At 20.4% G+C, this 18,065-nt stretch overlaps 1 protein-coding gene across 1 annotated transcript in view; it reads left to right on the top strand.

Moving 5' to 3' along the window:
• Nucleotides 1–269: 269 nt before the first annotated feature.
• Nucleotides 270–18,065, top strand: part of LOC128962840 (sodium/potassium-transporting ATPase subunit alpha-3-like) — a 25,922-nt gene continuing 8,126 nt past the window's right edge. Inside the window, exons 1-4 of the mRNA XM_054309241.1 lie at nucleotides 270–371; nucleotides 443–525; nucleotides 17,451–17,601; nucleotides 17,958–18,065. The exon at nucleotides 17,958–18,065 is cut by the window's right edge and continues 189 nt beyond it. Coding sequence (XP_054165216.1) covers nucleotides 270–371; nucleotides 443–525; nucleotides 17,451–17,601; nucleotides 17,958–18,065 — 444 coding nt within the window. The remainder of the gene's footprint in view (nucleotides 372–442; nucleotides 526–17,450; nucleotides 17,602–17,957) is intronic.

Raw genomic sequence — 18,065 nt, 5'->3', positions numbered from 1 at the left:
CTTTCTTGTTAAAATATTTAATATTACTTTATATATAAAAACTAGTTAACAAATTAAATATAAAATTAATAAAATAATTATTAAAATAAATAAATACTATAATAAAACTGTAGTAAAAATATAATTTTATTTGAATTATGTCATCAATAATCAGATCAATGATAAAGATTTATAAAAGTTATCAATCATTTGATTCAGTGATCAATATATGCAATAAAATTCGTAACAAATACTATATATCTCTTTATGATTCATTAAACGACTATTTAATGGGACAGTTGTCTAACAAACGTCTAGTATTGGTACTGTTGTCACAGCTATTGGTTTTGATAAATGGCATCAAATTTACAACAATAGGTTTTAACAATAAAGTAATTAAATTTAAATTGTAAATAATTTTTCAGTAATTTAATTTTAAGTTTAATATTTAATTTGCTTATAGCTATGGATTAGGGATCTATTGGGTGATCCATCCTATCTATTGGATACAACATTCCTATTTCCATCGCTGATGAGTATCGGATCGTTTGGCATAACTTTAGGATTTTGTTTAACTTGTTATCATGAATGCAAACATACACTGTATTACTGGGATATGTTATCGCAAATCAATAGTCAAACATTTCAACATCCAATACAACCGAAACTATTGAAACGGTTATCATTGAAATTAAATCTAATTTATATATATCTAACATATATGTCGTATATATCTTTGTTGTTATGCAATATTTGCTATATTTATTTGTATTACTGGGCACTGGTAACTGATTTTGATACCAATACCTATCGATGGCTAATAACATTAATTATAAATCTATTATTAAGTATTAAATTTATATATACATCAATGGGTACAGTTATTTCACTATTTATGTTTTATTATTCCTATTCAAGTATATTAAAAATGATATTCAATGAACTAAATGATAAAATAAATAAAATAATATTAAGTTATCGATCAAATAAATGGCAAACAATTATTCCGATAAAATTATTAAAAATAATCAGTGAACACAATAGGGTTACTAAATTGGTTATGAATTGCAATAGATTTTTCAATAGTCAAACATATCTATTATATTTTATGTCAACTCCATGTATACTAATAGTAATGTTAACTATATTTATTGAAAATAACTTGATTATTGGTAAAATCACAGCTTTATTTTTATTTATCTCAATGTTTTCATTACTGTTTTCTATAAACTCAATGAGCACTTGGATCAGTAGATCAGCTCATTTACCACTAAAACAATTATTTAGTTATCTGGCCAGACATCCGACTATATCTATACAAATGCGCCTAAAATTGCTTATATATGTCGAGCGACTGTCGGGACCAACAATTGGTATCTATTGTTACGATTTGTTTCCAATAAATAGTTTTGAATTATTTCAATACTATTATATTTGCGGTCAATTAATGTTAACATTAGCCTCATTTATCTAAACACTGTTTAAATATAATTTACTAAAATAATGCTGTAATAATCAATATATATTTTTATTGTAAAATAATTTTAATAATTAAATTTTTTGAATGTTTTTAACTTTCATTATTAGTTTTTTAAATTATAAAATCAATATAAATTTTTATATAAGTTTTTATAATGTTTAATGATTAATACTGATAACTACTAAATATATAAAATTATTTTATATTATTATATTACTTATTAATTGATATTGAATCAATCCAAGTTATTGATACCCCACATCCCTATAGTTGTGTATATTTTCTATACTAAATCATTTATATACCCCACATCCTTATAGTTGTACATCTAATGTTAAGTTTATTTTTATTTGTGTTTATTTGTATTAATTTTATATTATTTTCTATGCTTACTATAATAATTTATTTTATAGTCATTTATATATTTAAATAAATATTGTTTTAGATTATTTCATATTCATATAAATATACTAAATGTTTTGAATATACAATAAAAATTTCATATTAATTATTAATCAATAATTGTATATATATATAGTGTATAATAATAAGCTAATTGTTATTTTTATTAACTTTCATTGTTTATTATTTAAATTATGTCGATAACAGTCTTATTGATTATTAATTATTTATTGAATATTAAATAACATTATTATAGATATTATTATACACAGTATTGTATAAAAATTTATTTTCTAATAAATAAATTATTTAAAAAAAACATATTTAAATTTTAAACAAAATTATTTTATAATTAGCAAAACCATATCTAATATAAATTAAAACAAAATCAATAGTAATATTAAATATATATTTTATAAAAAAAACTATTTATTTATTTAATTATATACAGATAATTTTTAAATAAATAACTTAAATAAACTAAATTATATATAAAACTAATTATTATTAGTTCATAAAAAATATATTATATATTAATCAAAAATATTTAATAAACTGTAATTATTTTATATATAAAATGGATTTAATAGTTATTAATTTTTAAGTAGAAATTTAAAAATCATTAGTCAATGTATTATAAAAATTCTGATTATTATTTATTCAATAATATAAATTTATTATATTATAGATTTTATTATTATTGTTATGTTGTAAATAATAATTATTTTATGAAAATATATTGATTAGAAATTTTTTAAATGTTAAAATTTTTAAAATAAATTTAATTACTATAGTAACTTAATAACTTAAATTAATAAAAACAAAATATAATAATTTTATGTTAGAAATAAAAAAAATATAAAGTGGAAAAAATATAAATTTAATAATAATTTTAATTAAATTTATATTGTTTTTATAAATTAAATATTGATTAGTGAAAGTCATTAAAAAAATGATTATTATTAAAATTATTATACAGTAAATTATTATACATATTTTGATTATTACAATTTTATTTTAGTAATTTATTTATATATGTATAGTATTTAAACAAATGAGTCTAAAGTGAACATTAATTGACCGCAAATATAATAGTATTGAAATAATTCAAAACTATTTATTGGAAACAAATCGTAACAATAGATACCAATTGTTGGTCCCGACAGTCGCTCGACATATATAAGCAATTTTAGGCGCATTTGTATGAATATTGACGGATGTCTGGCCAGATAACTGTATAATTGATTTAATGGTAAATGAGCTGGTATACTGATCCAAGTGCTCATTGAGTTTATAGAAAACAATAATGAAAACATTGAGATAAATGAAAATATAAAAGTAATTTTACCAATAATTAAATAATTTTCACTAAATATACAAAAAATTACAATTAGTATACATGGAGTTGACATAAAATATAATAGAAATGTTAGACTATTTAAAAATCTATTGCAATCCATAACCAATTTAGTAACCCTATTGTGTTCATTGATTTCTATTAATAATTTTTTCGGATAAATAGTTTGCCATTTATTTGATCGATAAGTTAATAATATTTTATTAAATTTATTATTTAGTTCATTGAATATCATTTTTATCATACTTGAATAGGAATAATAAAGCATAAATATTAAATTAACTGTACCCAATGATTTAAATATAAATATTATATTTAATAATAGATTTATAATTAGTCTTATGAGCCATCGATAGCTACTGATATCAAAATCAGTTACCAGTGCCCAGTAATACAAATAAATATAGACAGTATTGCTTAATAATAAAAATAAATACGACATGAATGTTAAATATAGATAAATTAGATTAAATTTCAATGAAAATCGTTTCAATTGTTTCGGTTGTATTGAATGTTGAAATGTTTGACTATTGATTTGCGATAACATATCCCAGTAATACATTGTATGTTTGTATTCATGATAACTATTTAGACAAAATCCTATTGTTATACCAAACGATCCGATACTTATCAGCGATGGAAATAGGAATGTTGTATCAATCAGATAGGATGGATCAGCAAATAGATCCCTAAGCCAAAGCTGTAAGACATGATAAATTTTATAGTAAAAATTATACTAAAAAATTATTTACAATATCTAAATTTCATTACTTCATTCATAAGACCTATTGTTGTAAATTTTATGCCATTAATCAAAACCAATAGATGTGATAACAGTACCAATACTATACGTTTAGTAGACAACTGTCCCCTTAGATAGTCGTCTATTGAATCATAAATAGTTATATAGTATTTGTTACGAATTTCATTGAATATATTGATCACTGAATCAAATGATTGATAACTTTTATAAATCTTTATCATTGATCTGATAATTGCTGTCATAATCTAATGAAAGTTATATATATTTAAAATGATTGTTAAAATTAATTAAATTGTTTACAAATTTTTAATATATAATAAATGTTTTTAATTAGTAAAATTTTAATATATTACAAATATAATATTGTAGTTATACAATAAATATTTAAAAGTATATTAAATTGTTATTATTTTAATATTAATTGTTAAAACATAATTTCTTTATATTTTTATACTAATTTAATTTCTAATATTTTTTTATTATTTCATTTATTATAAATAACTAATTGTGTTTTGATATATAAATATACATATTAAATAATTAATTTATTATGCTTTAAATAAATTATATTTTTTTTGATTAACATACGTAAAATATTAATTATAATAATAATAGTTAATGCAATAAAATAATTATTATAAAATTTATTTTAATAATAATTATTCTAAAAATTTTTGTTTTTCTTATATTTATTGCTAATTCAAAAGAAAATCTATAATTAATTTAATTTAATATTAATTATAAAAAAAAATATTCTAGCTCATTCTAGATCTTTAAATAATATTATAAATAATAGTTAATTTATAAATAATAATTTTTTTTTATAAAATAAATATTGTTTGATAAATTTTTTAAATATTAAATTTATATATAATAATTTGAATCTCTATAATAAACAATAATTTTTAGTATATTTATATTAGTACCTATTAATTAAATTTAATAGTAATTTATTTTTATATATTAATATATTACAATATTCTATTTATGAGACAATTTATTAATAAATATGATATTATATAATAATAAGTTTATATTTAATAGTTATTAGTGGAAATCAATAAACTTTATGAAAATAAATATATTTATAAACTTTAAAATTTTATATTATATTAAGGAATATATATTTATATATAATATTTAAACAAATGAGGCTAAAGTTAACATTAATTGACCGCAAATATAATAGTATTGAAATAATTCAAAACTATTTATTGGAAACAAATCGTAACAATAGATACCAATTGTTGGTCCCGACAGTCGCTCGACATATATAAGCAATTTTAGGCGCATTTGTATATACATTGTCGGATGTCTGGCAATAATTAAGTTATTTTCAATAAATATAATAAAAATTACTATTAATATACATGGAGTTGACATAAAATATAATAGAAATGTTTGACTATTGAAAAATCTATTGCAATCCATAACTAATTTAGTAAACCTATTGTGTTCACTGATTACTGTTAAGATTTTTATCGGATAAATAGTTTGGTATCTATTTGATTGATAACTTAATATTATATGATTTATTTTATCATTTAGTTGATTGTATATTATTTTTGCTATAATTGAATAGGAATAACAAAACATAAATATTGAAATAACTGTACCCATTACTTTAAATATATAAATTATACTTATTAATAGATTTATAATTAGTGCTATTAGCCAACGATAGGTATTGGTATCAAAATCAGTTACCAGTGCCCAGTAATACAAATAAATATAGCAAATATTGCATAACAACAAAGTTATATACGACATATTATATATGTTAGATATTTATATATATTGAAATGGTTGGATGGGTTGCTTAAAATGTCCGGTGCTGATCTCGACGTTATCGGCACCAGTGTTGTCGGTCCTAGTGATTAGTAAGCGCCGACACCCATGTAGTTGAGGACATCTACGGCCACGATATGGATCTGGCGTTAAGTATTGAAAGCTTTGATGAACCAAACGAAAAGAGGTGGTGTGACGGCCAATGTATTGAGCGGTGCTGTATCGGTCAATGTGTTGAACGAATAGTACGGTGCCAACAGCGCTGTGGTGATGTGGATGTGGACAACGTCTGGTCCCTCGGTGTCCACACAATACAGTAAATAAATTATTATTAAAATATTATTTTAGTAAACTATTTATATATAATTATATAATTATTTTTTATATATAAATATAGTATTTAAACAAATGATGCTAAAGTTAACATTAATTGACCGCAAAGATAATAGTATTGAAATAATTCAAAACTATTTATTGGAAACAAATCGTAACAATAGATACCAATTGTTGGTCCCGACAGTCGCTCGACATATATAAGCAATTTTAGCCGTATTTGTATTGATATTGTCGGATGTCTGGCCAGATAACTATATAATTGATTTAATGGTAAGTGAGCTGATCTACTGATCCAAGTGCTCATTGAGTTTATAGAAAACAATAATGAATATATTGAGATAAATAAAAATAGTGAAGTGATTTTACCAATAATTAAGTAATTTTTATTAAATATATTAAACATTATAATTAGTATATATGGAGTTGACATAAAATATAGTAGAAATGTTATACTATTGAAAAATCTATTGCAATCCATAACCAATTTAGTAACCCTATTGTGTTCACTGATTTCTATTAACAATTTTTTCGGATAAATAGTTTGCCATTTATTTGATAAATAATTTTTAATTATTTTATTAATTCTATCATTTAGTTCATTGAATATTATTTTAACTAAACTTGAATAGGAATAACAAATCATAAATATTGTATTTACTGTACCCATTGAATTGAATATAAATGTTATACTTAATAATAAATTAATAATTAGTGTTATTAGCCATCGATAGGTATTGGTATCAAAATCAGTTACCAGTGCCCAGTAATACAAATAAATATAGAGAGTATGGCATATCAACAAATTTATATAAAGCATAAATGTTAGATATATATAAATTAGATTTAATTTCAATGATAACCGTTTCAATTGTTTCGATTGTATTGAATGTTGAAATGTTTGACTATTGATTTGCGATAACATATCAGAGTAATATAGAGTATGTTTGTATTCATGATAACTATTTATACAAAATCCTATAGTTATACTAAACGATCCGATAGTCATCAGCGATGGAAACAGGAATGTTGTGTCCATTAGATAGGATGGATCACCCAATAGATAGCTATAGACATGTTAAACAATATACTAAAAATTAAATTACATTAAAAAATATTTACAAACTTTATTACTTTATTTGTTAGACCTATTGTTGTAAATTTGATGCCATTAATCAAAACCAATATCTGATACAACAGTACCAATACTATACGTTTATTAGACAACTGTCCCGTTTGATAGTCATCTATTGATTCATAAATATTAATAGTTATATAGTATTTGTTACAACTTTTATCGAATATATTGATCACTGAATCAAATGATTGATAACTTTTATAAATCTTTATCATTGATCTGATTATTGATGACATAATTCAAATAAAATTATAAATATATTGAAAATATAGATTTATTATAGAATTTATTTATTTGTTATGATAATTATTTTATTAATTTTATAGTTTATTTGTTAACTAACTTAAATTATATTAAATAACTATTATTTAAGTTTAAACATTTAAAACTTAATTTATTTATATTTCTATATTAAATTTTTAAATAATTTCAAAATTACTTATACTATAAATTAATTATTAATTAAACTTTTAGTATATGTTAAGTATGTAAGTTATGATAACTTATAGTATCTTCAGAATTATTTACTTTAAGTAATTAATTTTTGTGATATATTTATATATTATAATATAATCTTATATATATAATTAATAATAATCAATTCATTATGCATTTCATATTTTTTTTGATTAACACACGTAAAATATTAATTATTATAATAATAATATATTTAATGCAATAATATTATTATAAAATTTTATTAATAATTATTCTAAAAATTTGTGTTTTTCTTGAATTTATTGCTAATTCAAAAAAATCTATAATTTATTTTAATAATAGTTAATTATAAAAAATTATATTCTAGTTCTAGTTATATTCTATATCTTATTATTATTATTAATATTGCAATAGTGGGTCAAAATTTATGATTCAAAATGCACTTAGAAATTATTATTAAATAATTTTTTAAAATTTTTTCCTTATATTATACAACACATAAATAACAAACAAAATAAACGATATTTTATAATTAATAAACATTTGCATGTATTTATTAAAGTATTGAAATTTTGTTTGTTATATATTATTTATATTGAAGCCAAGGTTGTATTTACTAATTATATTAATGTATTTTTGTTTTATTTTTCTCTGAAAAATTATTGCAAAAATTATCATTATTTTTTGTTAAAAATTTATAAAAGCACTAAAATGTTATATTGAAAATCTAAAGGTAAACACCTTGTTTTTAACAGAGTTTTATTTTGTTTTTATTCAATATTGCAGTGTTAAAATAATGCACTGAAATGTTATATAAAAAAGTGAATAGTAAACTCCTAGTTTTAATAGTGATTAAATCCTGACTCAATGTGACACACTTTCTCCTCACGTACACTTTAGTATAAATAGAGGTGTCTCTCAAACACCAAAATCAGTTCTCCATTTGGAGTCATACCTTGTGTATCAACTTTCAAGTGAATTAATAAAAGTATTTTCATATTACTTTGTGTGTTTACTTTATCTCCGCAAACAACCGTTGGCCATCTAAAGGGACGCCTTCAGATCTATCCATTGCCACAACGCTGACGATAAACGACAACCCTTACGTAAGTAAATATTTTTATTATGGGAACTCCGGCACCGTACCGTATACGGGGGCATCTCACACCCGAACTCTTATTGGAACCTATCGGTGAACCTACGGGTGAACCTATCGGTGAACCTACGGGTGAACCTACGGGTGTACCTACGGGTGAACCTACGGGTGAACCTACGGGTGTACCTACGGGTGAACCTACGGGTGTACCTACGGGTGAACCTACGGGTGTACCTACGGGTGAACCTACGGGTGTACCTACGGGTGTACCTACGGGTGGACCTACGGGTGTACCTACGGGTGTACCTACGGGTGGACCTACGGGTGAACCTACGAGAGAACCTACGAGAAAACCTACGAGAGAACCTAATGAAATAACATGACAGACACTAAGGTATGCAGTACCATAGGATGACCTACCTATAAGATAACCTACCTATATTATAATCTGATTATAAGGAACCTACTCATATAGTAAACTATCTATAATGTAACCTACGTATATGGCAATCTATCTATAAGGTAATCTAACTGCACGGTAACCTATCTATAGTTGCCTGCCAATATGGTAGTCCATCTATAAGATAACCTACCTGTACGTTTACCTACCTATAAGATAACCTACCTATACGGCAACATACATATATGATAACCTACTTATGGGTTAACTCCTATAAAGCAACCTACGTATATGGTAATCTATCTATAAGGTAACCTATCCTGAAGGTAATTGCATACCCAATGACATGTCCGTTGTCAACTATTATAAACATGAACGCGGTTACTCCCGTATAGTAAGAGTTACCCGACGATGTCGGGGAACAAGGGGATCCGCTCGCCCCTTAAGCCACACACCGGGTTGAGAGCCCAACCGTAAGGGCTGGTGGTATATTACCGAGTGTTTTGGTTTACATAAGTTAGTTTAGCTTAGTCCTAAATGTCAGTAATACCCCACTTCCCCTACAATATAATATTTTATTTTTATATAATAATTATTTTTTTAAATATAAAATTTCTATAATAAACTATAATTTTTAGTATATTAATATTATTATATAAACAATTAAATAATATATATTAAACTTTATAGTTTAATTTAATAGTAATTTATTTTTAATTGTTAATCTAATACACTATATTACTGTATTAATAATAAATTAAAGTCTAGTATATTCTAGATATTATTATTATTACGATAATAGTTATGTTATAAATAATAATTATTTTATGAAAAAAATGAAATAAATTGAATATATATAATACATTATTATATTTATAAAGTATTTTTATTAATTAAATAAATTATATTCTAATTTATGTATTTTATTTAACTAAATTATTAAATCAATAAATTTATAGCTAAAATAATCTAGGTAAATAAATAATTTATTATTTTACCTAATTTTAATTTATAATATTGTTAATAAAAATACTTTAATAAATATTATTATTATGTTAAATATACTAATAATTTATTTATAATTATTAATATATTACACTATTCTATTTATGAGATAATTTATTAATAAATATGATATTATATAATAATAATTTTATATTTAATAGTTATTAAGATTATGAACTTTATAAAAAAATATATTAAATTTATATTGATTTTATGTCTAAAAAAATATTTTTAATTATTAAACATATCCGCAATAAAAAACATATATTGATTATTACAATATACAGTAATTATGAAATTACATATAATAATTACACAATTTTAATATATATTAATTATAAATTAAAAAATAAAAATAAAATATTAATTTCTAATTAACAAACTTATAATTACAATATAAATTTATAATTTTTTATGTTATATTAAGTTTTATATATTTTATATATAATATTTAGATAAATGAGGCTAATGTTAACATTAATTGACCGCAAATATAATAGTATTGAAATAATTCAAAACTATTTATTGGAAACAAATCGTAACAATAGATACCAATTGTTTGTCCCGACAGTCGCTCGACATATATAAGCAATTTTAGCCGTATTTGTATACATATTGACGGATGTCTGGCCAGATAACTGTATAATTGATTTAATGGTAAATGAGCTGATATACTGATCCAAGTGCTCATTAAGTTTATAGATAATAGCAATGAAAACATTGAAATAAATGCAAATAGAGAAGTAATTCGACCAATAATTAAGTTATTTTCAATAAATATACTTAACATTACTATTAGTATACATGGAGTTGACATAAAATATAGTAGAAATGTTTGACTATTGAAAAATCTATTGCAATTCATAACCAATTTAGTAAACCTATTGTGTTCACTGATTATTGCTAATAATTTTATCGGATAAATAGTTTGCCATTTATTTGATCGATAAGTTAATATTATTTTATAAATTTTATCATTTAATTCATTGAATATCATTTTTATTATACTTGAATAGGAATAACAAAACATAAATATTGAAATAACTGTACCCAATCCATTAAATATAAATATTATACTTAAAATTAGATTTATAATTAGTGTAATTAGCCATCGATAGGTACTGGTATCAAAATCAGATACCAGTGCCCAGTAATATAAATAAATATAGCTAATATTACATAACAACAAAGTTAAATACGACATATATGTTAGATATATATAAATTAAATTAAATTTCAATGATAACCGTTTCAATTGTTTCGGTTGTATTGAATGTTGAAATGTTTGACTATTGATTTGTGATAACATATCCCAGTAATACATTGTATGTTTGTATTCATGATAAAGATTTAAACAAAATCCTAAAGTTATGCCAAACGATGCGATACTCATAAGCGATGGAAATAGAAATGTTGTATCAATCAGATAGGATGGATCACCCAATAGATCCCTAACCCATAGCTATAGACATAATAAATTTACTAAAAATTAAATTACAATAAAATTATTTAAAAACTTTATTACTTCATTGATTAGTCCTATTGTTGTAAACTTTATGCCATTAATCAAAACAAATAGATGTGACAACAGTACCAATACTATACGTTTATTAGACAACTGTCCCGTTTGATAGTCATCTATTGAATCATAAATACTTATATAACATTTTTTACGAATTTCATTGAGTATAATGATCACTGAATCAAATGATTAATAACTTTTATAAATCTTTATCATTGATCTGATTATTGATGACATAATTCAGATAAAATTATATTTAAAATATAGTTTTATTATGCAATTTATTTATTATAATAATTATTTTATTAATTTTAGAGTTTATTTTTGTTAACTAGTTTAAAACTTAATTTATTTATATTTCTATATTAAATTTTTAAATAATTTCAAAATTATTTATACAATAATTAATTATTAATTATAATGTTAGTATAACTTTATGATTATTTATGCTATAATTCATTAATTATTGTGATATACAATGTATTTATAATATATATTTATTAATTAATTTATTATGCTTTACATATTTTTATTTATTTTTTTTTTGATTATCACACGCAAAATATAAATTATTATAATAATAATATATTTAATGCAATAATATTATTATAAAATTTTATTAATAATTATTCTAAAAATACATTGCTAATTCAAAAAAATCTATATATTTTAATAATAGTTAATTAAAAATTTTTTATTATAGTAGTAATTTCTATATCTTATTATTATTATTAATTTAAAAGTTAATTTTTAAATAATAATTATTTTATTAATTTTATAGTTAATTTGTTTACTAGTTTTTTATATATAAATTATATTAAATATCTAACTATAAATTATATTAAATAACTAACTAAAAATTATATTAATTTATAATCTAAACTTTTTTAAATATTTTCAAAAACATTTATACTATTAATTAATTATTAATTAAACATGTTAGTAAAAGTTATTTAACTTAACTTTTGATTAATTCATGCAAAATATTTAATTCAAACATACTATTATTAATATAATAAATTTATATTATTTATAATTATCCTAAAATTTTTTTTATTACTTGAATTTATTGCAAATTCTATCAAAAAAAATCTATAAATGATTTGAATAATAATTATTTATAAAAAATTATATTCTAGTTATTCTAAATCTTATTATTATTAATTTAATAGTTATGTTATAAATAATTGTTTAATGAAATAAATATTGATTATAAATTTTTCTAAATATAAAATTTTATTAAATAAATTGAATATCTATTATAGACTATAATTTTTAGTATATTTATATTAGTATTATTACTTAAATAATTTATATAAAAAATTTAAGTATTTTTATAACTAAATTAATTAAATCAAAAAATCTATAAATAAAATTATTTAGTAAATAAATAATTTATTATTTTACTTAATAGTAATTAATAATAATAACAATTAAAATATATTATATTATATAAATATATAATATAAAATAATAATAATGTTTTATTGTTAAATAATGAATAATGAAAGTTAACAACAACAACAAAAATTTAAATTATGAAAATATTACTTCAAAAAAAACATACAGTATATTGATTATTAAAATATTATTTTAGTAAATTATTTATATATATATAAATATAGTAATTAAACAAATGAGGCTAAAGTTAACATTAATTGACCGCAAATATAATAGTATTGAAATAATTCAAAACTATTTATTGGAAACAAATCGTAACAATAGATACCAATTGTTGGTCCCGACAGTCGCTCGATATATATAAGTAATTATAGCCGTATTTGTATGGATATCGTCGGATGTCTGGCCAGATAACTGTATAATTGATTTAATGGTAAATGAGCTGATCTACTGATCCAAGTGCTCATTGAGTTTATAGAAAACAATAATGAAAACATTGACATAAATGAAAATAGACAACAGATTCTACCAATTAATAAATATTTTTTACTAAATATACTGAAAATAACAATTAGTATACATGGAGTTGACATAAAATATAATATAAATGTTAGACTATTGAAAAATCCATTGCAATCCATAACCAATTTAGTAAACCTATTGTGTTCACTGATTATTGTTAATAATTTTATCGGATTAATAGTTTGCCATTTATTTGATCGATAAGTTAATATTATTTTAATAAGTTTATCATTTATTTCATTGAATATCATTTTTAATATATATGAATAGGAATAACAAATCATAAATGTTGAAATTACTGTACCTAATGATTTAATCAAATATACTATACTTAATAATAAATTTATAATTAGTGTTATTAGCCATCGATAGGTATTGGTATCAAAATCAGTTACCAGTGCCCAGTAATACAAATAAATATAGACAGTATTGCATACCAACAAATTTATATAAAGCATAAATGTTAGATATAGATAAATTAGATTAAATTTCAATGATAACTGTTTTAATTGTTTCGGTTGTATTGGATGTTGTAGTGTTTGACTATTGATTTGTGATAACATATCCCAGTAATACAGTGTATGTTTGTATTCATGATAACTATTTAAACAAAATCCTATAGTTATACAAAAGGATCCGATAGTCATCACCGATGGAAATAGGAATGTTGTATCAATCAGATAGGATGGATCACCCAATAGATCTCTAACCCATAGCTATAGACATATTAAACATTATATAATAAAAATTAAATTACAATAAAAAATATTTACAAACTTTATTACTTAATATATATATATATAYAGTATATAGACTAATAAAAATTTAAAATATTTTATAAATTTTTATATAACAAATTTATATAATAATAATAATAAATTTAATATATACTGTAAAAGTACTTAAATGTTAAGTAATAGATAGTTTGTATATAATATTTATCTAAAAAAATATTTGTAATGAACTTAACTTAGGAATACTATACTTATTTCTAATAAGGGGGAGGAAATCGTAATCAGAGGGGGGACTTACGTAATAAAACTACTTATAGATAGTATATATTTATGATTACACGAACCCCAGGACCTTAGTTAATGATTTTATTTTATTTTTTATTTTTTTTTGATTCATAAACTAACTATAACTTAACAGCTGTTTGTCTAACTGTCTATAAGTATATACAGTCACACAATGTATAATAGAGTGAGTGAGTGAGTGAGTGAGTGAGTGAGTGAGTGAGTGAGTGAGTGAGTGAGTGAGTGAGTGAGTGAGTGAGTGAGTGAGTGAGAAACAATTTTTAATGTAAAATAAATATTTAATATATATATAAACTAAACATATATATTCAATATATATATATTTATAATTAATATATTAAAATTTATTTTTTTATATAAATAAAATATAATATTTTAATTATTTATAATAGCTATTATTAATTTTTTTAAAGTTTACCCTGGACTATAATATATATATATATATATATATATATATATATATATATATATATATATATATATATATATATATATATATATATATATAATATATATATATTTAAACTCTGTATATTTAGTGAAAATTATCATCGGCGTCTATTTTATTAATTATTATTATTATTATTATTATTTTGTTTAAATATTTGTAATTATTTAACTGATAATAATAATAATAATAGAAAAGACGTCAATCAATAATATTTCAACAATTTATTTATATTAGTAAAAGTAATGACTAATTATTTATCATTTATGGTATCAGACATCAAAAAAATATATATAAATGTATACAATAGTAAACTAAATGTACTGGCTCACATGCACTTAATTGCAATTGATTATTATTATTATGTGTAATTTTTATATAATATATATATATATATATTAGTTTTATAAGTGCTTTTTTAATATATAATTATTATTAGTAAAATAATTTATTTCTACAATTTAAAAAAATAGTTTAATTTTTATAAAGTAATTATAATTTTTTTAAAAAAAGTAATTTCAGTATAGATTTATTATACATTTTTTTTGTAATTAAAATATAATATTTAATTTTTTTTAATAATTATACAGAATTTTTTGTTAAATTAGTAAAAATTATAATTATTTTCATGATTAATTTTTTTTAAAAAGATATAAACATTTCATTAAATAAATAAATAATTGTAGCAATATTTGTACAGTGATTAATAATTTTAATAAAAATTGTTGTCATAATTATAAATAAATAATAAATTGCTAAAAAATAATGATAACTAACACACAAACAAAAAAATTTCATTAATAATTGATATTCAATATCAATGATTATGAAAATTATTTATAATTATAATAAAAAATTTATTTATTTCATAGACAATTTACAGTACAAATTGTCCATTAAATTATTTTGCTATAATTTAATTACAATATGTGCACATGTTTTGGAAAAAAATATATTATTACATATATWTATATACTGTATATTGTAATTATTAATCTAATTTAAATTTAAATTTTATTAATGTTTCATAATTTACACTATTTATATATACACACAATATATTATTAAGTAATTGTATTGTATGACAAAGCATTAATTTACTTTATATTTACGTAATTAGACTTTTAATTAACACATATACAACATATATATATATATATTGACACTGAAATTATTTGTAGTATATTAGATATACTATTGATATTATATACTGTATATATAATATACACATATATATTACTATATATTAATAGATCATACATGACACACACACACACACACACACACATATATATATATATATATATAATGTATATAATATATATATATATATATATATATATATATATATATATATATATATATATATATATATATATATATATKTATATAATATATATATATATATATATATATATATAATGTATATATATATATATATATAAATATAATATATATATATATACACTTCATTGAATATATATATATATACCGCTTCTATAATAATAATACTAATAATTATTAATAATTATTAATAATTATTATTTCATTAGTTTTGATCTCTCTCTCTCTCTCTCTCTCTCTCTCTCTCTCTCTCTCTCTCTCTCTCTCTCTCTCTCTCTTCTCTCACTCTTCTCTCTCTCTCTCTCTCTCTCTCTCTCTCTCTCTCTCTCTCTCTCTCTCTCTCTCTCTCTCTTTCTAACTGTAATTTATTAGTATATAATTTATTAGTATATAGTAATATATATCAATTATTATAAACTAATAATCAAATACCTATCAACTAAATTATGAAATACATGGGTGACATCAATTCAACCAGGTGGCCTTTTTAAAATAATTGAACAAATAAATTATAATGAATTATATCATCATATTATAAATATATATATATATATTATCTTTTAACTCTTTAAATAATAATAATGAAAAAATGTGCTTTAATTATAAAAAAAGATTAATAAATAAAAAATATCTAAATTATTTTTTTTACCAAAAAAAAGTGCAATCATTTAACACCAGTATATTAACCAGTTTTAGTATAAATTAAGTAAAACTAAAAGTTTTTATTTTTAGTTTTTTTTCTAAATAAATAATTTATATTAAATTTATTTATTTTTATTTTTATTTTGGTTACATAAAGTTTCTAATAATAATAATAATAATAATAATTTACACCTAATTAATAATACTATATGTTATTTAGTAAAAAAAAAATTCAACATAAATTAATTAATTATATTTAATTATTTTTAATAATAATTTTTTTAAATATATTAATATATATATTTTCAATAATTGTGTTAATATAATAATACTTTTAACTAATGTCTCAAAAAAGTTATACAATTAGTAACAATCAGTCGGCAGCCAACAATCAACGGGACGTAGAGAGTGGCCAACAGCCGACAATTGGCGGCAAATTGTCGGTCAGTGACGACCAGAAAACAATTGGTGGCCATTCGCGGCTAAAATTTTGGAAAAAGAAAAAAGTATTTATTATATAATTTTAATGTTTTTTTTTTGAAAAATAAATTAATATTCAAATAAAAAAAATCAATATATAACTAAAAAAAAAAATAATAATTTATATTTTTATTGATTTTATTTTTTGATTGAATTTTATAATAAACTTTTTTTTTATTACAATTGACTAAACAGTTATATATTAATAAAACTTTTTTTTCTCTCTCTCTCTTCTAACAAAACTGTAAACATTACTGAAAAAAAAAATTATTTAATGAAATCAAACAAAAAAATTAATTTTTTTATTTTTGTAAATTTAATTATTATTATTATTAACCGAAAAAAAATTGTTATTAATTTCATTTAATTATTATTTAATTAGCCGATAAATACTGGCCAAACCAATGTCGATCTGGTCAAGGATGTCAAAATTACCGAACATTTAATGGACGTCCAGGAAGTGTGCGCCCAATATCGGACACACATTGAT

This window comes from Oppia nitens, unplaced genomic scaffold (genome assembly GCF_028296485.1).
Source record: "Oppia nitens isolate AA-2021 unplaced genomic scaffold, nextdenovo-longstitch-racon4-pilon3 scaffold6_pilon_pilon_pilon, whole genome shotgun sequence".
Taxonomy (NCBI): domain Eukaryota; kingdom Metazoa; phylum Arthropoda; class Arachnida; order Sarcoptiformes; family Oppiidae; genus Oppia; species Oppia nitens.
Note: the sequence above shows the minus strand (reverse complement) of the source record. Positions and strands in the feature narration are given on the sequence as shown.